The sequence below is a fragment of the Mustela nivalis genome (assembly GCF_964662115.1).
Source record: "Mustela nivalis genome assembly, chromosome: 4".
NCBI classification, from domain to species: domain Eukaryota; kingdom Metazoa; phylum Chordata; class Mammalia; order Carnivora; family Mustelidae; genus Mustela; species Mustela nivalis.
In genome coordinates this window covers 8,902,950-8,927,159 of record NC_139023.1, presented here as the reverse complement: position 1 = coordinate 8,927,159, position 24,210 = coordinate 8,902,950, and the positions used below count along the sequence as shown (strand labels likewise).

Here is a 24,210-nt window from a genome sequence, read left to right as displayed (position 1 = left end):
AGAAGTGTGGAAGGAGATCGAAGGATGGCACAAAACCAGCTCATTATCAGAGGAAAGATTCAAATAGGACCTGGACTGACAGCAGGTTGTCAGCCCTGCTCTAGTCTCGTCAGTCCTGATGAGTGGGTGGCTGGTAGAATATATCTTGGCTTGATGTGTACATATTATTTGTAGCTGTGTGTCTATGTGTCGATTTAGTATATTGAAGTAATCATGCTTTAGTAAATGCCTACTACTTGCCAGGCGTTTTGCCCATGACCCCTCTAATCTTTTGATGGAAGGAGGAGATTAGATTGTCCAGCCTTGCAGATTATATATATACATTAGCATAAAACTTGAAATATGGTTCATCAAGTCACAAAGATAACAGAGCTTATAGAATCTGAGATTTGCCAAATGCAACCGCTTCCTCTACCTTCAATTCCTGTCTTTGAACATACACATTCAGCATTCACTCAGTAAATGTTATTAAGGGTTGATTATGAACCAGGTACTGTGAAAGGCTTTGGGATGTTTTGCCCCTGCCCAGCAACACTGTTTACAGTTTGATCCGTAAAATGGGTTCAATTCCTCATAATTAATGCTGTTTCTTTTATATATTTGAGTAAAGAGCCCTCTTCATGGGACAATGGGAGAGTAGTGACCCATTCATACTTAAGTGGGCAGACAAGGTCAGCCACACCTCTCACTACAGAGGGAGGAAAATGGTTTGTTCCTGGCAGCGTGTTCCTTAGGAGACAAAAACCTAAGGTGGCAAGGTGTAGCAGAGAATAAACAAAAACTATCAAACGAATGGGAATTACTTAACCAGCAATGAAGAACTTATCCATGCTATGTTAAATCATTGTAGCTCCTGGAAGTGCTAGAAGTTTATATAAAAAGGCATTGATAAACCTTTGCCTACATGTTTGCCCTAATGAATTGCAGTAAAATTTATTTTTTAAAGTTTTTTAATTTAAATTTTAGATAGTTAACATACAGTATAATACTAGTTTCGGTGTACAATTTAGTGATGCATCACTTCCACACATCACCCAGTGCTCAGTGGAACAAGTTCCCTCCTTAATTCTCAAGCACTACCTATTTTATCCATCTTCCCACTCACTTCACAATGGTGACCATCAGTTTGTTGTCTATAATTAAGAGTCAGTTTCTTGGTTTGCCTCTTTCTTCTAATTTTCCTTTTGATTGTTTGTTTTGCTTCTTAAATTCCACGTATGAGTGAAATCATGTGGTATTTGTCTTTCTTTGACTTATGCAATATAATTTACTTTTAAGAAATACACTCAATTTTTGAAACTTTATTTTTAAATTATATAATCAGCTTTTTATTGGACAAGTTTTGAAAGAAAGAGTGAGAAAGAGAAATTCACTTGTAATTCTACCACTTAGAGAAACCCAGTGTTGAAATTTGTGATCTACTATTTCTGTCTTCTACACTTTTTTTGAAGTAGGGGAAAGGACAGGAGAAGTACAAAAAATGGGATTATGTGATATCTTTTTCCTGCTTTTTTTTTTTAATTTGGTGACATAATATGAGCCTAGGTCCATATCATTAAATATTCTTCCACAAAAGGTTGATGGCTTCACATTACTGCACTCAACGAAGACACCTTATTATTTAATTTTGCCTGAAGTTCATTATTTTTTTTTGTCATCTTAATTTTGGAAGAGTGAATAATCTGTGAAGTTTTAGAAAATACAGATGTGTAGGTCTCACCTCGAAACGTACTGATTAAGTTGGTGTGAGGTGTAGTCTAGGCAACAGAGATTTTAAAAGTTTCTCTAAATGTACCGCTAAGATGAAGAGCCCTGACAGCAGACAGGAGGGAAAGACTCCTAGAATCAGGCGGCTTTTGTAAGTGCTCCTTAGTATTAACATCGTCATTTTGAGCTGCTGAATGAACAGTGAAACTGATCCACTTCCATTTAGATATACATGCAAGACTATTTCGTAACAAAATTATTACAGGGCTTTGTTCATCAGAGTGTGTGCTCAAAGTTTTCTGTTAAGCCATACACAGTATACTAAAAATGGGACCTTGCTGGCATAAAATCGGGTGAAAAGGGTTTTTGAGCTAAACGTAATAATCAAGCAATGTATTCTTCATTGAAATTTGAGTTGGTCAAATACAGTGTCCTGTGCCTGGCATATGACAGGTATTCGCTGAATATTCTTTAAATGAATGAATGCATTGAGTTGAATTTCATAGGAAGTCTGGAGTCTTCGTGGCTTCACTAACTTTTTAATTTGAAAGAAATTAATAGTTGTGCAATTTAGGAAAAATATTTCTTTAAATATTCTGTAGATCGAGAAGAGTACTTGTTATATTTGCAAAATAGGATGAATTTGCAAGTTTTTCTCCCTTTTTTCCCTCCCAAAAGAAGTCTGTGTCCTTGAACATAAAATGCAAATAATCCCTAGGCTGTTAATTATCGACAAGTTGTCCCATTTGCAACCTAAGGAAATAAAGTAACAGATATCCCCATACACTAACAAAAGATTACTAATTAACAGGCATTGCTTGAGAAGGGTATAAAAGAATTACAGCATTATTTTCAACATATTCCCTCCATCATTGCCAACAACAAAATAGCAACCATGAAGTGGGTGGTATCAATTCCTTTAATTTTCCTACTAAATTTTTCTGAATCCAGAACAGTGCATATGGAATCAAGAAATGCATATGGAATAGGTAAGATATTTTGTGTTTTCTTTTTTGTCTTTTCCCTATACCAAAGTTCTTAATTTTTCTTTTATTCTTTGTCATGATTTATTTATATTTACTGTTCCACACAGAGGAAAAATATTTAATGATGAACATCTTTAAATGAATGATAAACTTGTGACTTTACAAGAGGTTTACAAAATCACAGTGGTGTTTAACGTTACCTCTGAATGGCTTATATAGTCCACATGGAATTCATATTTTGTACATTATATTATTTATTTAATTGGTATACACATTAACTTTGAAGTATATGTATCTATATTATATCTCTAACTTTATATATGAGGCTATAATTCTGGTTCCTTCACATATAAAACCTCCTCAGACTGATAAAGTAAGTAATATCTTAATTCTTCACTTCAGAAAAATGGACCATTATTAGACTAAAGAAAAAATGGTGACTGTAATATAAATAGACAAGCGAACTATGGTGTAACCATGTTCAAAAGGAGGACTGAAATGTATTTTTAATCCTTTGATTTCCAAGCCGATTAGAATACGACAGTAAACAACTGGAAACCAAACAACTGGATTTTAGTGGTAACTCTATCATCAATTATTCTTGTTAACTTAGCCATTCCTTGGTCTCCTAGTTTTCTCAAGTTAAAAATGAAGGTGTTTGGATAGATGCTCCTTAATGTCATCTCAGTTGCATTGTTCTGAAATTGTATAGTTTTAACTGAAATACAAAATTGTATAGTTATAAATTGTTCCAAAATTGTATCGTTCTAACTTAAACACACACATTTCTGCAAAATAATGATCATTTTCCTGCTTGCGGTTGAAAACGCCATTTCTCATGGAGTCTGTCTTGCCTTTCAGTTTCCATCTTGGATTCTTCCCAATGTTCTGCAGAGGTGAATTTAGTCGACCTGTAAGTTTTGCTCATATAAATGCACTTCAAATATGAACCAATGATAATTTTAGTGAGGTAATTAAATGAAGCTGGATAGCCCTATGAGTTCTAAAAAGTATAAAAACAAATTGAAGACATTTCTTATACTGAATATCAAATTGATTTTGAAGTGGTTGAGCTGTTGGCCCATGCCTTAGATAGTAACCCTGATTCCTTGAAATTCCCTGGGAAAAACCAAATTGGATCCTAGCAACTCAAGATGAGTATCATACCAGTGGTAACCACCATATAGATATAAATGAACACCAATGAGATGATATTACAATAGTCTCTATTCTGAATACTATGTAAATCTTAGTAGCAGATAATAGGAGGTAAAATGTTCTACTTTCTATTATTTGTAGAGAGTGTGTTTTTCTTTTGATTGCTGTCTATTCCACACTACTGAAGTTTCTAATAAGGAATTTGAAGTAGTATGTTATTGCTACTACTTGCGCCCAGAAACCTGTTAAAGCTATTCTTTGAATCAATTTAGGAACACCACCTTGGATCAGATCTTGATCAGACTGGGAGTAGTTATACGCAGAGGTCTAATGAGAAATTCTTTGCTTAAATTTAAAAGGAACTATAGAATATAGATGCCCTGAGTTATAGGTACATTGCAGTGGGTGACCACAAAAGCAGGAACCACTATTATGGGAATTCCACATTTTTTTTTAATTGCATTATGTTAGTCGCCGTACAGTACATCACTAGTTTTTGATGTAGTGTTCCCACGATTCATTGTTTGCATCTAACACTCAGTGCTCCTGCAATTCCACTTTGATTTTTTAATAGATATGTGTATATTTTGGGGTCAAGGAGCCAGGAGATGGACATTTCTTTCTGGATGACTAGAACCTAATTTCACATAAATTTTTAGCAAAAGTTACCCCCTACACAGGTCACTTAACAGAAAACCAAAACCAGAACTACTCTTGAGAAAAAGCAGCTTGACATTTCTGTTTCTTAAGTATTCTTATGTAATTTGTTTCAGAGCTACCATATTTTTTGCTCAGTTTGTTCAAGAAGCCACTTACAAAGATGTAAGCAAAATGGTGAAAGATACACTGACTATAATTGAGAAATCGACTGGCAGTGAGCAGCCTGTAGGTTGTTTAGAAGGCCAGGTGAGTGAATACTAATAATACTAATACTAATATCAATACTACTACTAGTAGTAGTAGTAGTAGTAAAATCCCACCAGGATATTTGACCAAAGTTTAGCAGGCAGAGGAGCAGACACAGGGGTGGAATGAGAAACACATTTAAATATTTGAGGAGCTGCTACATGAAGGAGGAGTCGAATTAACTGTGAATTGCTAAAGAGGGCAGAAAAGAGTGGGTACCTGTTGTAAAGAGACAATAGAAGCACAGGGACTAAGAGCTAAAGTTCTGAAATTTCAGTATCTCGGTGACCATGAACATGTTATTTAACTTCTCTGAGATTTAGTTGCCTTATCTATAAAATAAAGAATAATAATAGCTTCCATTTCAGGGTTGTCAAAAAAATAGACGTAATAATAGTAGAAGTTAGTTTTTATTACTCACACAGCATGACAGGCATTATTCTAGAAAGTGACATAGCTATTGATAATAAAAATAGTTTATGACCTAAAGCATAGCCCGGATGAATCAGTCGAAGGCCAGTGAGCCGAGAGACCCTTGCTGGGCTCACTGGTCAAGTATCCACTTCGCCTACAAATATGAATTCATTAAATCTTTAAAATAATCCCAGCAGGTAAATGCTATTCTTCTGGTTGAGAAAACTGAGATACAGAGAGGTTAGGCGACGTTTTTAAGGGAGACGAGAGGGAGGATTTAAACTAGGTCATCGAGCTCCAAACAGCCACACTTCGTGGGTTCGTTACACTCTGTGAGCAGCATAGCACATACTGAAGGTTGCCAGAATTAGCAAATGAGAATAACAAAATATGGAACTCAATTAACTTCGAATTTTAGTTAAACAATGAATAGTATTTTTAGTATCTCTTAATGTAGAAGATCAATAAATCATAGTTATGATTGTTTATGTTATCTCAGTGGGAAGAACTAGGAACTTAATGATGATTAGAGTTAGCCACTTATGGAACAAAAAGCCAAAGAATTTTCTATCATGGTGGGGTTGACGAATGGCCAAAAGTCAATATATCTGGAATACTGCAGAGGAGATGCCCTTTAAAAGATACAGAATACTTTCCAACTCTGAAACTAATAACTTAATAAAACTCCTTGTTTTGCATCTCTATTTTTTGTCTTGTCTTGCTAATCTAAAAATATATATGAATTAAGCAAAATACATTCCATATTGCAACTTTACATCCAATGAGAGGTTCATGGTGATGTTACCGGTTGGTGATTTATCATTATAAACTTAAAGGCATAATTTTTATGTGGATTGGGAATTGAAAATCTTACTTAAAATTTCTAAGGTTCCTTAAATTTTAGCAGTTAATAAAAGCCAAATAAAAATTTCCTGAGAAGAATGAAACATGTATTTCTCAGAGGCATTCTTGTTTGTTTGTTTTAAAATTTTATTTATTTATTTGAGAGAGAATGAGAGAGAGAGAGAAAAGAGGGTCAGAGGGAGAAGCAGACTCCTCACCAAGCAGGCAGCCCAAGGTGGGACTTGATCCCAGGACTCCAAAATCATGACCTTAGAGAAAGGCAGTTGCCTAACAGACTAAGCCACTCAGCCTCCCTCTCAGAGGCATTCTTTAGACTCTTGACACCATCATCTGATTTTGGTAAAATTAAAGCAACAAAAAAAGTGGTATATGTATTTTTTAAAAAGCTTATAGACATCATGGAGGCAAACTGCTTGTAATATAAAAGGGAAGAACTATTTCAATTTTGGGGGCGGAAATAAAATATTGTATGGCCTTTTTCTTTTTAAGAGAAAGTAATTTTGTCTAAGAGTCATATGTATTTCTCAAGGTTGGAAACTAAAATTCCATTTCCTAAAAGGCATGAAAGGAATTTCTCATAGGTTGACATTAAACATATTGGGATTTGTATAGGGAATTGTTTTTTTAGTCTGTAGTTCTGATCTGGGATATTAGAAATACATGTTTTACAGAATTTCAAGGTATACTCAGTTGCCTTCATTAAAAGCAAACCTTTCTTGGGGCATCTGGGTGGCTCAGCCAGTTAAGCATCTGCCTTTGGCTCAGATCATGATCCCAGAGTCCTGGGCTCGAACCCCACATCAAACCCCACGTCAAACCCCATGACAAACCCCACATCCAGCCCCACATCCAGCCCCACATTCAGCCCCATCTCCCAGGTAGTGTGCTTCTCCCTCTCCTTTGGCTCCGACCCCCACTCGTGAGCTCTTTCTGTCACTCTCTCTTTAAAATAGATACATTTAAGAAACAAATAAAAAATTCCAATCTTTCTTCTAGCTGTCTGTCTTTCTGGAAAAAATTTGCCATGAGAAGGAAATTTCTGAAAAATACGGACTTTCAGATTGCTGCAGCCAAAGTGACGAGGAGAGACAGAACTGTTTACTAGCACACAAAAAGGCGATGCCAGCATCCATCCCGCCCCTCCAAGTTCCAGAACCTGTCACCAGTTGTAAAGCATATGAAGGAAGCAGGGATATGTTCATGAACAGGTAAAGATCCCATTTAAAAGTAGATTAAAACTTCTGTAGGAGAGCAGGATCAAGCAGAATCTATATTTCTGCAATTTATGGAAGTACTCTAAACCATGGAGAAGTGGTAATAGTGTTGCATTTGCCGAGGCCCTGGGCAATTAGGGGAGCCATTGTCAGTGCAACTTTGTTTCCACAGCACGCCTGGTAGATGTGGTAGAGACCACACACCAGACCCACCAGTTGTTCCCTTAGTATCTTGAGATGAACCTTTTTTTTTTTTTTTTAAACCCATTTAATCTCTCCATTTTAGCTCACCCAAGAATATTTTAGTACCACACAAAGTGACTCCTTCTGGAGTCAAATATTTGGTGTTTCATGTTTACCAAATTTCCTGGAAATAAAAAAATTTAGAGCTCCAGGAAGGTTTAAGGTACAGAAGCATGGCTAGCAATTACCAAGCAGTTAAGATGTTGTAGGACCATGGGTTCTTGGCATGTCTGATCAGATTAATGCTCATGGCCTGCCTTTGAAGTCTCCTGTCCTCTCCCATCATTCTTCTTCCTCCCATTTTGCCGATGAGAAAACTGAAGTTTAGAAAGTTAAGATAATTCGAACTGAGGGCCGAGGGCACAGTGCTAGTACATTCCCAAGCAGGGACTTGATCTCAGGTTCTCTGCTGGGGAATCCTATATCGAACTCTCCATCACATCTGTCTTACACATCTGAGCCAGAGAACGAGAGCCTGCCCTTAGACCATCTCTGCTACGGAGACTGTCACCGTGGATGATTTCATTCTGTACTGATGAGGAGGAAAAGACTCCGCTTTTCTGTTTTACTTAGTGGTGGTCTGGATTTCCGGCCCCCCACACATGTGTGAGTGTGTTTATTGAAATGGACACCTTGATAGGAATTATAGTCAGCATTTCTGCCTATTTGATTCTCATGATAAAATATAGTATTGGTGGTTAGAGTGTTTCTCCCCCTGAGGATCTGTAGTAAGTAAAATTTTTGTCAGCACATGGAAAAAATTATGACTGTTTTTTGACGCTTTGAACAAATTCCAGAGTCCAGTTCTAGTAGTTTTTTAAAAAATATACGTTTGCCAATCTTACAGCATCTTTTTGTTTCATAGGTACATCTATGAGATAGCAAGAAGGCACCCCTTTCTGTATGCACCCACGATTCTTTCTTTGGCTGGCCACTATGGCAAAATGATTCCAGCTTGCTGCAAAGCTGAAAATGCAGTAGAATGCTTCCAAACAAAGGTATTCTATTTGTACAGATATCTGAAGCAATACTTTAATCTGTCTATGACTCATTAAAACCAAACAAAGTTAAAAATGGAATATGCTTTGCATGCACAACACCATATTTCAGCAGTCTGATGTTCTTTGGGCTAAAACAGCTGGACTTGCTGTTTTGTATTCATTCTTTTGACCAATAATTATTACAAGACAAAAGACATGGGTTTGGGGGGCTGGAGATAAAAGAAGACAGGGGTGTGCATGGCTGGTAACATAAATGAAAGGGAGAGGAATAGGAGGTAAAGATTGGGTAGAATCAGCAGGAAGAGAAAAGGAGGCACAAAAGGACAGAGGGAAAAAGAAAACTATGACAAATACTTTATCACTCGTTATTTCTTTTGATCCCAAGGACAAATCTGAGGTGTAAATATTATTATCTAACCAAAGGACAGTTAGGTTTAGAGAAGCGAGTAGCTTAAGTTTGAGAGCTAGAATAACACCCACAATTAATCAGTTGCCACCAGAAGTCTAATAAGAAAAACTTCCTAAGAACTGTGACTATTCCCAGAATGTCAGGCTGTGACTTTTTTTTTTTTTTTTTTCGACAAATGTTTAAGAAATTATCAGGTTTCAATTCATTTAAAAGTACAATTGTTCACTCATTATCCCAAGAAAGTTATAATGTCCTTATTTTAAGGTCTTTTAAGGTCTTCTAAATTCATCTGTCTGGCTTCAATGTATATAAACCAATCTACAAGAAAGAATGAAGAAAGGTCCATAAAAATGTATCACATTTAAATTTTAGTAAAAATTTCTTATGGTTTGATGGTTTACCTGTATAGGTTGTTTTTCTAATTATCAGCACCTGTAAAGGACAATACATCCTTTCCTAACATCTCGTTTCTTCTGTATCTAGACAGCATTGATTACAAAAGAATTAAGAGACAGCAGTTTGTTAAATCAACATATATGTGCAGTGATGAAAAATTTTGGGCCCCGAACCTTCCGAGCCATGTAAGTTTAAGCTGTATCTAGGGAAGAAGGTGAGATCTGCAAAACTACCATTTTGCTGTTTGAGCTCATTTTTCTCATTGTCACCGGGGTAGAGAATGAAAGTTCCTTTGATAAGAGCTCATGGCTTAGGATCATGAAACCCCAGGATTGGAAGGAAGCTAACCCACGGACTTGCTGCTTAACACTTTTTTTTTTAAAAGATTTTAATTATTTATTTGACATAAAAGAAATCACAAGTAAGCAGAGAGGCAGGCAGAGAGAGAGGAGGAAGCAGGCTCCCCGCTGAGCAGAGAGCCCGATGCGGGGCTCGATCCCAAGACCCTGGGATCATGACTTGAGCTGAGCCACCCAGGCACCTGAAAAATTACTCTTTCTCAGAAAAAAAAAAAAAAAGGAGATCTTATGATAAGTCAGCCCAAGCATCCCTTCCCTGTGTCTTCACATGACAGTCATCTACTTTAGCCCCCACTACCATGCTGTCCCACCTCCCTTCCAAACCCCACCCACCTCTCCGGGCACAGCAGGTGTCCTTCTCCACAAGTCTCCTTCCAATCCTGCTTTACTGCTTAACACTTGTTAAAGCCTACTTAATTGACCTCTATCTCATATTCAATCTCTGTTGTAGGATAAAGAGGAACTAAAAAAAAAAAAAAAAAACCCAAACAGTTAATCATCTAGTTCAGCTGCTTCATTTTTACATATGACTAAACTGGGACCCAGGGAGATTAGAGCCCTTTACTCAAGACCACACTGCCTTTCAGCAGAACCCAGTTTTCTAGGTCCTGATCCGGATTTATTTTCCTTACACCTATTTGTCTTGGATCGTCTGTATGCGGACAGTTGAGACTTTGACATCAGGTGTTTCAGAATCAGAATCACCAATGGTCTAGGCTGCGCGACACGGCACGGCTGCGGCTCCCTGTACTCAGCTCCCACGCAGTGAATAAGGAACTGTGTGTGCTCCAGGTGGCAAAGACATACCAGATTTTACAGACTTAGCATGAGAAAGAGAACATGCAATATCTTCTTAATAGGTTTTTATGCTAATTGCATACTGAAATTTTTTTAAAGAATTTTTTGATTCCGATGTAGTTGACATGCAATGTTACATTAGTTCAGGTATACAGCATAGTGATTCAATTTCTCCATAAGTTATGGTCTACTCACAAGTGTTGCCACCCTCTGCCACCAGACAACGCTATCACAATATCATTGACTGGACTCCTTCTGCTGTGCCTTTTATTCCCACGACTTTTTCATCCCATAAGTGGAAGCCCGTGTCTCCTGCTCCCCGCACTCAAGTTGCTCGTGTTCATGCCCCGCTGCTCTGGCAGCCGTCAGTTTGTTCTCTATGTTTGTAGGTCTGATTCTGTTATTCATTTGTTTTATTTTTTAGCTTCCACAGAGGAATGAAATTGTAGGTTGAACTGGTATTATTTCTGACATAGTGGGGTCAAAAATATTGTTAAGATGGATTTAACTGTTTCCTTTTTTACCTTTTAATGGGGCCACTAGAAAATTTGATACTACATAACTAGCTTCAAGTGCTTCAACTTTTATGATGAGACATTTCTAGTCGGGGAAAATATCTGAAATGTCAACGGAAGAGTATTAAGTCCATGCATTCACAGTTTATTTATTTCTTTGCTTGGTAAATTATGCATTTAAGCATATTATACACAGCGGAGATCTAGATTAAGGTTTGTAGTCATGGAGTTAGTTCCAAGACTGAAATTTTTTTCTTGGAATAGGTCAGATGTTGCTTTAAATACCTTCCAAAGCTATTAGATTGATTCATGAATTGATTCATAAATTGCTTTCAGTTTATCTTACTAATAAAACATAAATTAAAATATTATAATCACTATCCATAAGTGATTACCTTTAAATGTTATTCATTCATAAAGAAAATCTACCTTTGTCAGAAGCAGCAACACTACAGTTGCTTCCTTCATCTAGAGATCTCTTAAAATTTAAGGAAATATGTAGAAGTTACAAGACTTTTTACTTCTAACATCCCTTTTGGGCCACACGACGTGGCTTGGCATGTTGGCATGTCTGGGTGTTGGGTCTGCTGTACTTTCTTGTCTCAGTTCATCGATTTGCCCATATACACCCTTTCCTGTATTCCCACAAATGTTTTTTCTCCTAAGTAAAAAAATGATTGTTATTCTCATGGAATTTTCTATTTTTTAATTGTCTGTCCTTTTATTTTTTTCCTGCCAACTCACGAGGGTAACTCCAAACACCCAGCGTCGTGGATGAACAGTGGAAAGATAGATTTCCTCTAGATTCACAGAAAAGGTGTTAAAGACAAATGAATCATGACCAAACTACTTGTGGGGACAGGTCAATTTAGAAAGCAATTGCCATGAAAGATCAGGCTGGAATTGACAGGACTTAGAACCCTTTAGCTTTTCTTTTGAGATAGCCAGAGCACTTCAGTTCTTTCTCTTGGGAGCAGCAGCTACACTAACGCTCTATTATTTGATGTTGGTAGATAACCAGGATTGACTTGCATTTCCTTCCCCCCTTTAGAACCGTTACAAAACTGAGTCAAAAGTTTTCCAAAGCGAATTTTACTGAAATTCAGAAACTGGTCCTGGATGTGGCCCACATACATGAGGAATGTTGCAGAGGAAACGTGCTGGAATGTCTGCAGGATGGGGTAAAGAGTCTTGCCTCCTGAGATGATTCCACTTTCTCTTCCTTCCTTGACTGTCATTCTAGATGGGAGAAAGCTGTCTGAGCCGGTCCCAGGGTAGGGTAACCCGGGGGCTGAGGAAAGTTACAGACTTCTTGGTAGTGACACTGAAACCATCTTCTCTACCTTCACGTAAGCAATGTTTTCCTCCCGTGAGCTGATCAGTGCGCCTTCCTTCCTCCTTCTGAGGTAGACTGTAAACTCTACATCGGATCTTGGGGTGGAGGAGGGGCAGACACTTCATTCACAACAAATTTGTTTTTCCATCCACTTGCTATTTCACTTGAAAAATACATATTGAATCCTTTCTGTGTGCTAGACGCTGTGAAGAACACTTGTTAGGAAGGCACGCGCTCAGGGAGTTTCTAGTCTGGTAGAGATGAGACGCATAGGGGCTGTCTTCTGTTTACTGTTATCTCCACAGGCTGAGAGCAGGATGCCTGGCACAGGAAGGGGCTCTTTTATGTCCACCAGATAGATAGATCTGTTCTGTGAATACAGCAAGGGAGCACAAGAAACAAAAAGAACACAAGAAACTGTTCTACAAGGTACAAAGCTAAACATGCCAAAGAGAAGTATGGATAGAGGGCTCTAGGAGAATTAAAAACCAAAGCCCCAAGCCCTTCAACACAGAACCCTGTGCATGCCATAGTTGGTCACCAACTAAGCAGTGTGGCTTTCATCTATTTTGGGCCAATCTTAGGCTTCTTACCTACTGTGCCAGAGGCCTGTCTATCCCCAGATTACTCTATCTCCAGTCCCTGGTGGGACACCTTCTTCTCCAAGAAAGTTTAAAATCATTGCTCTTAGATATTCAAATGCCTTGAAATTCTGGGCTTGAACATGGTTTCCAAAAGATCAAATGTGAGGATAAAATGCTTATTTCAGCTGGTCCTTCCACAGTTTGGCTGAAAGAGTCCTGGAAGCCATCCAGAAGCTGAGGCTGTGAGAGGTCCCAAGGGGACGGTGTCCGAGCCTGGGCAGAGATCCTGGTATGCGGAACGGGGGAATAGTCCCAAAGACAGATTTCCAATTTCATTTATTTTTCTTCTTAGAATTTTCTACCTGCATAGCAGGCACCATAAAAAGAACTCTTTTGTTTTTGTTTGAAGTTAGTTTTCTTGGTTTGAGTTGACAGTTTTACTATTATCTCTATAGGCACTTAAAAATTATTTTAACAATTTTGGAGCTCATAACCACCCTTTTCCTTTAAGATGGAAAAATTAATTTCAGTACGGCATGTAAATTGATTTTAATGACTGAATAATGCTTTCTAATTGTCCTTATTGAGAATACATAGCATTTTTAGTCCCCTGACAGTTTACGTGGCCGCTCTGCTTCATTCTGGCCGACTAGATGAGCTGCCATTTCATTATCTATAGCCTGCCCTCTGGAGGTCACAGCGGGTCACTGCAGATCATTCTGTTGCAATGGAGCGGAAAGTTTGCTCTCCGTGGTATTAGGACGCTGACCGCAAACGTCGTCCAGTAGCAAATCTCAACAGGAATAGAAGATGTGCACCAACGTGCCTGTCATTCAGTTTGAAGAGGATATTTCTCTCTTGTTTTAAAAGTCTTCCTAATAATACAATAGGTTTTAGCTGACAACTATGAAAAGAAGAACGGAAAAAAAGGGTTAGGTGAAAAGGAGCGAGGAAAGGCAAACCAGGGTGAAAAAGCTCTAAAATGGGAGACAAGGTAGAATGTGCCTGTTTCCTATCCCTTCCTGATTTCTTTCCTCTCCCCCACACCTCTCCTTTCTCTCCTCCCTCCCAGGCTCCTTTTCTTCCTTTCTAAAGCTGGCCCCAAGGTCCTGCATTAAAGAATAAACCTTTAAAACTTATACTTTATTTTTCGTCTTACAGGAAAAAATTATGTCCTACATATGTTCTCAACAAGAGATTCTGTCAAGCAAAATAGCAGAATGCTGCAAATTGCCCATGCTTGAACTTGGCCAATGCATAATTCATGCAGAAAATGATGACAAACCTGAAGGCTTATCTCCAAATCTAAATAGGTTTTTAGGAGAGAGAGATTTCAACCAATTTTCTTCAAGGGAAAAAGATCTTTTCATGGCAAGGTAACGCACCCTGTAAATGTATGTTCACATAAGTAAAGATTAGGATGTAGCTGCCAGCTCTGTGTGGCTGAAATGGGGAATGATGGCTATGGTTTTTGAGCTCAGTATGTGAGGTTGATGCTAGAATGTTCTGAGCCAAAATATATTTAAGCAGGTAAGTAGGGAACAAGGAAATGGGACCTATCCTATACCGATGAAACTTTCACTGTTGCTGTAATTAGCTGAAGTTATATTTTATTTTGTATCAATTTCTCTGGCATCAGAAGCATTGTTGTGCCATCTTCATATGGATTACTAATATGGAGACCACCACTGAGCTACCAAATATGATATAAATGTTTTGTGATAAGAAGGGCTCATGGTGAAGAATGTGCTTTTTCATTGGGCATATTTTAAGAACTTTCCCTCAAAGTGTAACTCAGTGATAGATAGAAGGGCTTTCATTAGAACAGTTTATTTGCTATTTATTTAATGTATGTTTTGTTTTTGTAAGAAAATCAAAACATATGTTGAGACACTTGCAGCATAGTAGTTGATTGTATCACTGTAACTGATAGGACGTGTTCCCATTCTATTTGCTTTTAAGGGAAGCAAACCGTCAAGTTAATACATTGTCCTTTAGTGTACAGTGTGTGTCTATGGACACCATCAGAGGAGGGATTTGTGCAACTCTAAAGATATTATGCTTAATGATCACCAAAGGCCTTTATAAATTTAAGAGTCTGCTTCTAATGTAATAATGAAAAAAAAGGCCCAATTTTCTTTTTAATATTCCCTAAGGATATCACTTTATCATTGCTTTCAGACTGGACATTCACACATTGTTTGCACTGCTCAGTAAAATTACGCACACAAGAGCAAAGTCCAGATTGAAGAAAGCTGCATTGACAATTTATTGGTGGCAGAATTAATATGACTTACTTCTATAACTTGGAAATACAATTAGTAAATCCAAGAATTATCTTTAAATCGACCCACCTGCACATCCAACGCTAATTGTTTAACAGAAATTGTTCTTCACTTAGAAAGGTTCTTTGCAGTAGAAATTTTCTCAGCTGAGAATGATCTTCGCCCAGATCCTTATGTGGTTTCCCTCACCCAGGTTCTGTTTCGAAAGAGAGGCCCAAAGTGACATTTCCTAAACAATGCTGTCAATCAGGAGTCCCTTTTTCCCTCTATCATATCTTCCTTCATTTCTTTTCACTGATTTATCACCACCTGAGTTTGATGACCTATTTCTTGTTTAAGAAATTTCTTGTTTAAGAAAAGATTGCTTTTGTCTCCCTATAAGGTATGCTTTTGAGAGGTCAGGCATTTTATCGTATACATTATTGAATCCTTATTGCCTGGAGAAACACTTACATAGAGTAGGTGCTGGAAAAAACATTTGTTGAATGAATGACTGTGAAGTTCATAATTGAAAAACCCAGGTGAAGAATGCAGAAGAAAACAAAATACCATTTTAGAACAATTGGAGGGGTTGTTATTTGTATTAATGGTTTTACCATGCGTATAGTACAAGTCATAATTTGACTTCCAGGTTTATGTATTTTAATTTTCACTTTTGCATTCCATATAACATGGGAATAAAGTCTCATAGTTCCAGTAACAGGATATTTTTCACACATATTTCAGATTTACTTATGAATATTCGAGAAGACATACGAAACTTGCTGTCCCAGTTATTCTAAGAGTTGCTAAAGGATACCAGGAATTATTGGAGAAGTGCTCCCAGTCTGAAAACCCTCTTGATTGCCGGGATAAAGGGGTAAATTGCTCTAGCTTTAAGGGGAGTCTGAAAAGCTTCATGGAGGTTACCCATCAAAAATGCTTTTTGTTTGAAAGCATCCAGTTATTAACTAGTAGCTAGCTATTCTATTTAGTAGTCACCTAGATATTAAGTAGTTATTAAATAGTAGTAAACAACTAGTGGTCTACTTTAGAAGTAAAAATGGTAACCAAAATTTCCTTGACACACAGAATAAAACTAATATTCATCGTTGAACAGTTCCAGAAAAGCAGGCATTTGTACAGAAAGAGCTGTAGTCCTTTATCCAAAGATTGAATTCTGTGTGATTCACAAAGTTTTAATCTCCCCAAAGTCCATTTGTTTTAATTCTCCCAATTCATACTTCGTTATCTTTAGTATTTAAAAAATGTCTAGAATTACTTTTTTCTAAGGTTGGTGTCATAATAAAATAATATGTTATTGATTCATTTTTACATACGAAGTTTTGTGTCCAGGAAGAGAAAAAAATTATGTAATAATGCTGGTATTTTCAGGAAGAAGAATTAGAGAAATATATCCAAGAAAGCCAAGCATTGGCAAAGAGAAGCTGTGGCCTCTTCCAGAAACTAGGAGAATATTACTTACAAAATGCGTAAGTTTTTTTAAACAGTATTTTTCGTGATTTAAAATGATGAGCTAGTGAGGGAAATACCAACCTGATTAGTCACCCAACACTACTCTAATTTCAGGTCCCTTTTCAGATTGAAAATCAGTGTACTCCGATCACCCAGTTTCCCTTGGGAGGAGGTGGGCATCCCCATTTTGCTCTTTTAGGGAGGAAGAAGAATGACTTGTGAATGATCTTTGGTACTGGCTTTGGCTTCCCCCAGCTGTGCAGATTTTTGGAGTCTGTCATTGTTGAAACAAGGAGTAGATCAAAATTAAAATCACTGAAGCTTTGACGTAGGCAGTGGAAGTCAGCCTACCATCTCGAGTCTGTTTTCACATTGTGATATGTTGATAGAAAAGAAGTGCCGTGGTGGTGGTTAGAGTAAATGCATCTTGAAAGGTGGTTTTAGTGTCATGTGCATAAAACAAATGAGCTGATTTCAGGGCTGCTGGTACCAAAAAGGGTGTTGGAGGAGTGAGGAGCCCCCAAACTCACGAATGACTCAGAATTTGGTGAAAAATGCTTCTTCCAGGTTTCTTGTTGCATACACAAAGAAGGCCCCTCAGCTGACCCCACCTGAGCTGATGGCCTTTACCAGGAAAATGGCAACGGCAGCAGCTACTTGTTGCCAACTCAGTGAGGACAAACAGTTGGCTTGTGGCGAAGGAGCGGTGAGTGTTTTGTTTAGTCCCGTTGTGTTTCTGCCCCATTTGGCTTGAAACAGTCTCGTGATTCCCACTTAGAGGAAATGGTAAAAACTGCTGTGGAGATGGCTTTACCACACTAGTTCAACTCGTTCAGCTGGAGAGGCTGTGCACTCAGCTCTGAACAGCGGGCGTGTGGCCAGCCTTCCCGTCCCTCTAGAATGGCCGGTGGGCGTGCAGCCAGTGCATCCAACACTGTTCTAGCAAGCTTTATGGACGAGAAAGACAGAATAACCAACACGTCATCCAGTTTGTGATTTCTTCTTTTGGTTCACTAAATACTCTACTGTTAAGAAAAAGAAGATGACTAAGAAGAAGAAAAGGAAAGCCAAGGCGACAGTCTATTGGATTTCAAACTCCCCTACACCTTGAGGCCCTGCCTCTCACTGACACCTTTCCTAAACCAACATGGCGACCGTTACTTCACCCTAATAACATAGAAATTTTTCAGGATTACATTAAAGACCCATACTGTACTTTTTTTTTTTTAAAGTATTATCTCATTTAATGATTATAATACTCCCTTTTGATATGCCCCATTACCATCTTCACTTTATAGATAAAGACAATGAGGCTCAAAGAAGTTATGTTAGGACAAGCTCTCCCAGCTAGGAAATGGTGGGTCTGATATTTGGATGCATATGCAGGTCTTTCCATAGCCCAAGCTCCAGCACCCAAGGCCATACCTTCTTCAGAGTTTCCTTGCGGGTCTCATACACCTCTGCTGCTGCCGTGCTATTATCCCCTTACATCTAGTTCACACATATATCTCAGTTACGCCGCTGTGCACCCATGAGCACTGAGTTCAGTCTAATGGACACAGTGAAAAAAATGTGAATTGGGTTAAAAAAATGAAAGCTTCACTTCTGAGAGATGAAGATTAGTCACTTTATTTTCAGCCATACCTATATGTTTGCCTTTTGTAACATCATCTTATTACATTAGGGATATTCCCCCCACCCCTTAACAAGGGAAAGAGTATAGAACAGGGTAAGTCCTTCTGAATAGTAGCATGACTTTCTAGTGTCATTGGCGTCATACATAAGATTATAGGCTGAATTCTCTTTCATTATTTTTTCCCTTAAAACCACAATTGCGAATCCGATTGTACATTTATTGTTGCCCTTTTCGTCTTTCTGATGGTGAGGAACTACTTGAATTACTAGGAATTAGCTAGTCATCATGTCTCGGAATTTTCCACCAAAAGTTAGGAGTAAAAAGATACCTGTGATTCAGCACCTTCTTTGTCATTTATTGAATTCCACACGTTGAGAGGCTGCAGGGACACAGGATGTTGTAACCGACCAGAAGTGTCGGTTCTGGAAGCCTCCTGCCCACACCCGCTTCCCACTTGCACCACTTGTTAGTAGTGTCACTCTGGAAGGCGAGTTTTATCTCTAGGCTTGAGCTTTTTCAGCTGACATTTAGGAATAAGAATTGTACCACCCACATAGGATGACTGTCTTAAATGAGGTAATCCTTGTAACTCGTTCAGCACTGGCCCGAAACACAGTACGCACACAAAACATCTTGCGTTATTACGAGTTATTGCGAGTTATTGCTAGGTGTTTAAAAAATATCTCTGAAGTGTGGAAGGTAGGAGGAGTCTACATTAGGAAAGCCCTAAAAGACACACACACACAAACACACTTTAGCCTTCTTTCTTTTCTTTTCCTTCTTTTTTTTTCTTTTTTAAGATTTATTTATTTATTTGAGAGAGACAGTGAGTGTGCTTGGGAAGGCAGGAAAGAGGCAGGTGGAGAGGGAGAGACAGAATCTTCAAAAGAGACTCCCCACTGATCACAGAATCCAGGATGATCTCATGACCCTGAGATCATGATCTGAGCCAAAATCAAGAGTCAGACACTTAACTGACTGAGCCACCCAGCACCCCAGACTTACGTTTTTCAGTTAAGATTATATATTAGCCATATGCATGCAGGTGGGTATATATGTATGTATGCGGACAGGCTAGGCTTGCTCAATTCTTTCCTTCAGAAAGCAAGTCTCTGGATCCCAAAAATAAGACGGAACGCTCAGCTAGATATACATGAAAAATTTAAGCCATGTATTGATTTCTTGGGTTAGGGCAGATAATTGTTTCCCTTTTGGAAGTAGGTACGTAATTGGAAATGCATTTCAAACAGCCGACAACTATGTGAAAGGGCTATCTCCAATGTTACCTTGGGAATACCTGCCTCTGAATCGTGAGGTTGATACCAAACAGACGGGTAAAAATGAATCCGCAATGTGGCAACACATGACCCTCCATAGATAACAAATTTTTCTGTAATATTAATTATATATTACTGGGCATTAAAAATTGTCTGGAAACCTGAGTCACTTAGTGGCTAATGTTGAATCGCCTTGCTGTCTTCTTTCACATTCTCCCAACCAGGCTGATCTTATTATTGGACAATTGTGCATCAGGCATGAGGAGACTCCTATAAACCCTGGTGTCGGCCAGTGCTGCACTTCTTCATACGCCAACAGGAGGCCGTGTTTCAGCAGCTTAGTGGTGGACGAAACATACACCCCTTCACCCTTCTCTGCCGATAAATTCATCTTCCATAAGGATCTGTGCCAAGCTCAGGGTGTGGCACTGCAAACAATGAAGCAACAGTAAGAAATCATCGTTTGCTAGCATGGAGAAGACCAATGACATGAAATAGTAGTTGAGATTTCTATCTTACACACCCGACAATCTTGGGCTTCTTAGGAGAACATTACTGCCTCAAAACACTGAAGGTGGCTTTTAAAATAGTTTTGTTTCAGTGTCTTCACAGCCTCCTTGGAACATAGATCTGGAAAAATTCACAAGGGCAGACAATTTTTTGTTTGTAAAAATAGTCTCCATTGTAACTCTTGTTGTGTTATGTGTTGGGCCTGAGAGAAAGCAGGCAATCTATTTTGGAGATTAGGATATGTCTTGGCAGTAAGTTTGGGTACTTCCATTCCAAAACACTTGAAAAACACCATTGACTCTTTTTTTTTTCACTCTGTTTACTTTTTGAAGAGAATAAGTATAATATTTGATTCAGCCATGAAGTATGGGTGTTGTGAGATGGAATGCACATTTCAGTTCATTGTGGGAGGCATTCTGTAATGGTGATGGTAATCCAAGTCAATGCAACTTATGTTCTCCAATTCCCATACATTTAATACTCACTTGCTCTCCCTTCATTTCGGAGATCTTGATCTTCCCTTTTCTGCTGTCACAACCTATGTCATGTTCCAAGGGACGGTAAGAATGCTGCCTCCTCTGACAAGTCTTCCCTATTCCCTGGTCAATATTAATTCCCACATGAAGGTGTTGCTAATTGAGTAGTGTAGGTGTTTGGTGGAGCCAATGCTCAGTTAAGTGTGTGATAATTATGGATGGCAGGAGTTTGGAGATCTGGGCTTTTGAGTATAGACAAGATGTACTTTAGAGTGGAGAACTGGAAAGGAGACAAGTAAGAAAAAGACCATGCCTTACTACACCTAAGTATGGTACAACTATAAAATCATGTTTCACCCACAATCTGCACAAACCCAGAGCAGTGGAGCACCTGCTTATTTCTAGCCTCCGTCTTTCTGAAGAAGGCATTGGACATAGTATAACTTGTAAGTCTGGTAGGGGTTGATGGAATGAGGGTTTGTGGTGAAGGGTCACAAGGGCTTTAAAAATTTTCCACTAGGAAAATTTGCACTAGGAAAATTTCCTTGCACTAGGAAGGCTTTAGAAAAGTACCTTTGCATAACAGATTTCTCTTTTGTTTAAATTATAGATTTCTCATTAACCTTGTGAAGCAAAAGCCACAAATAACAGAAGAACAACTTGAGGCTGTCATTGCAGATTTCTCTGCTCTACTGGAAAAGTGCTGCCAAGGCCAAGAGCAGGATGCCTGCTTTGAGGACGAGGTATGTGCAGTTCATTTTCACACTTGAAATCCTTGTTAGTGTGTTTTCTGTAATACATAATGAAAAGAATAGTTCACTAATCTAGACCTTGAAAATAATGCCAGAGGATTTTAATTTATTAAGAAGTAGATTGAAGGATTTTGTGCTATGTAAGAAATAATCCCAATTTTCTCACTAAATATTAGGAAGAACTGTAATTTTCAAATATGTTAAGAGAATTAGTAAGTTTGATTTGTTTCCTGGTAGAGCAAACTATAAAGTGAACATATAATTAATTGATGATAATTTAGACAGTCTCTGGCCTAAAACTGATCAATTCAGCTAAATGGATTAAAAGGATTTAATAGCAAAATAATTGTGCAAACAAGATATTGGGGAAATTTTTTTATAAAAAACATTTTGAACTCATTTAGGAGTATGCCTTGGTATTCCAACAGACTAGTGATGAGGAATTATCTTAAGCTTATCATTTAGCAATTTTAACTGGATTTGTAATTGGTTACATTTAGTTTATATTACTAAATATATTTGAATGTAGCATCATTATAATTTTATTTATTTTTTAAAAAGATTTTATTTATTTATTTGAGAGAAAGAGCTCACGAGCAGGGGGAGCTGCAGAGGGAGAGGGAGAAGCAGGCTCCCCACTGAGCAGGGACACCATTCCCCCCCACCAATGGGGGCTTGATCCCAGGACCCTGACTCATGACCTGAGCTGAAGGCAGACACTTAAACCACTAATCCACCTAGCGGCGCAGCATCTTTATAATTTTAAAAGATATCCTGTGATTCTGCGTTTTTTGCCAAGTGTACATTTACCAGTGTGGCTGTGTTTTTAGTAGAAGGGGATGGAACACAGGTAACTAAATCAGATAAGACAAAACTGGTAAAAGAGGTTTGATGTAAACCATTTCGGATAAATGTCCCTTGATGAGAGAAGACATTCACGTAGGTATAGAGACCGTTAACTCGTGGTGACTGTACTTTGTCTGCAAACTTTCCAATTTCTATGACTGACTAGTGGAGGAAGGTGAGGGCTGTGGTGACGATTGGTCACAATTTGGAGAGTGGCATTGTTAGAACAAACTCTCTCTGCTGTAGTATGGGTAGATTTTTTTTCCTCTGACTTCCATTGTCCCAGCTTGTTGGCATCAGAGATGTACTTGAATTCACCTCTGGATAATGGAGAGTTACCTGTATACCTGACACAGTCCTTCATCTCTTTGTTTGATGACTTTTATTCGTTTTTAATTTTCAGGGTCCAAAACTGATTTCAAAGACTCGTGCTGCTTTGGGAGTTTAAATTACTTCAGGTAACAAAAAGTTCAGACGAGGATAAATAGAGTGAGCATTCTCCCAAAATATTGGTCCATAGTGAAATATGTCCTAAGACCTACTGTTAAATTCTTTTCTTAAAAATAAATGTGATTCAACAAAAAGTTTATGTTAAAAACACCAGAGCAAAGTTGCATCCATAATGGTAAATCAGTGACTCAACAACCTCAAAATTCTCTTGGGTTGTTTCTAAGTTTTCAGAGAATGCCATCAGAAGACCTTCCCTTCTATTTAGTATTTCTCTGATGTAAAATAATAGAACCAGTTACCTTCTGCACCCATTTATTGAGTTAGAATTTAACCTATTTTTGTTCATATTACAGGGGGAAGAAAAGGAGACAAAATAAGTCCTTATGGCTTGGTGTGAATCTTTTCCTTTAATTTTAACTGAGATAGTCCTTTTTGTGAATTAATGAAATGATCAAGACTTTCATGCGAGATTTCTCTATCCTATAAATAAAGTATCTCCAAATATTTCCTTTTTCCTAGTGTGTTTATTTATGGAAATTTATAGATGGCTTTTAAAAATAGTTATGTATACCATTATCTGAAGCAGATTCCGATAAGTAAGCATTGGGTCTTGGTTGTTGTGGGAGATTAAAGCCACTCAAGGTTAGATTCCCTGGTGCGCTAAAAAAAAAAAAAATGTTCAAGTTAAGCACTGTGATGCCAGGGCACTTTGTTCATTAAATGACCACTTATATATTTAAACAGATACACTGGAGATGAAAAAAGAAAGTATTATGATTTTATGGGATCCATCAGGAATGATACTACTTAAAATTTAACCTCTACTTTTTAAAAAATCTTTTGCAGTTGTCTGTTCACAGACCAAAATATAAGTTTTTATTGCAGTTGTCTTGATTAAATATTATTAATATATTTAGCAGTTGATTTTTCTTAGTTCACAAGTATATACTAAGCACTCATGGGGTATCAGGTCCTGTTCTGGGTGCAATCACTGTCCTCCAGGTGCTCCAGCAGAGAAGGAAGCAACTAATAGCAATGCAACAAGATTATGGTCACCATAGAGATGGCAACAAATTGTGGGACAAATCAATGGAGAGATGAGGCCAATTTTGCCTGAGGAAAGGTTCACACTGAGACAGGCAGACTTTTAAGAAGAGTCTTGGAAGATGAGTGAGCCTTCATCAGTTAATGTAAAGAAGAAGTCCAATATTTTAGAGAGGAAAACATAGCCTATGACAAAACACAATGAATGGTTCTAGGACAGTACTGGGTGGGTAAGGAGGGTATAGATCCAGAAAATGAAGCAAGATACATGAACTGTAGGACTGAGAAGATTCTCATGAGTTTTAGTCCAACCAAAGTGATGTCTAAGCAGAGAAGAGTCACCATGGTTAGCTTGTAGCAAGATAACTCATGAGATACAGAGGATGAGGAGTACTGGTGGGGGGCTGGGTGGGGGGGTTGTGGTGGGAAGCAGAGGGTCAAGATCAGTAAGTGGTGCAAGAAGATTGGCCCATCAGCAGGGAGGCTGCTTATCATAGCAGCTCTGAATAGAAATCTAAAAATTACATTCATGCTTTGGCTTCTTCTCCAAGAAAAAACAATTGCTCTAGAACAGTAAAACAAGTTTCCA

General features: G+C 38.1%; 1 protein-coding gene across 1 annotated transcript; it reads left to right on the top strand.

Moving 5' to 3' along the window:
• Positions 1-2,532: 2,532 nt before the first annotated feature.
• AFP (alpha fetoprotein) lies at positions 2,533-23,081 on the top strand. Its single transcript, XM_082728220.1, has 15 exons — positions 2,533-2,696; positions 3,555-3,606; positions 4,625-4,757; positions 7,032-7,243; positions 8,358-8,490; positions 9,386-9,483; positions 12,022-12,151; positions 14,052-14,266; positions 15,902-16,034; positions 16,550-16,647; positions 17,198-17,336; positions 19,768-19,991; positions 21,140-21,272; positions 22,531-22,585; positions 22,931-23,081. Exons 1-14 carry the CDS (start codon positions 2,603-2,605, stop codon positions 22,573-22,575), a joined length of 1,839 nt encoding a protein of 612 aa, XP_082584346.1. The 5' UTR covers positions 2,533-2,602; the 3' UTR covers positions 22,576-22,585; positions 22,931-23,081.
• Positions 23,082-24,210: the final 1,129 nt, after the last annotated feature.

What these genes read in the sequence shown, in the direction of transcription:
- AFP (XM_082728220.1), top strand. Translation starts at nt 2,603, where the DNA reads ATGAAGTGGGTGGTATCAATTCCTTTAATTTTCCTACTAAATTTTTCT. An exon ending in GAGGTGAATTTAGTCGACCT is followed by an intron (nt 3,607 to 4,624) that starts GTAAGTTTTGCT and finishes AATTTGTTTCAG; the next exon opens with AGCTACCATATTTTTTGCTC. An exon ending in AGGGATATGTTCATGAACAG is followed by an intron (nt 7,244 to 8,357) that starts GTAAAGATCCCA and finishes TTTGTTTCATAG; the next exon opens with GTACATCTATGAGATAGCAA.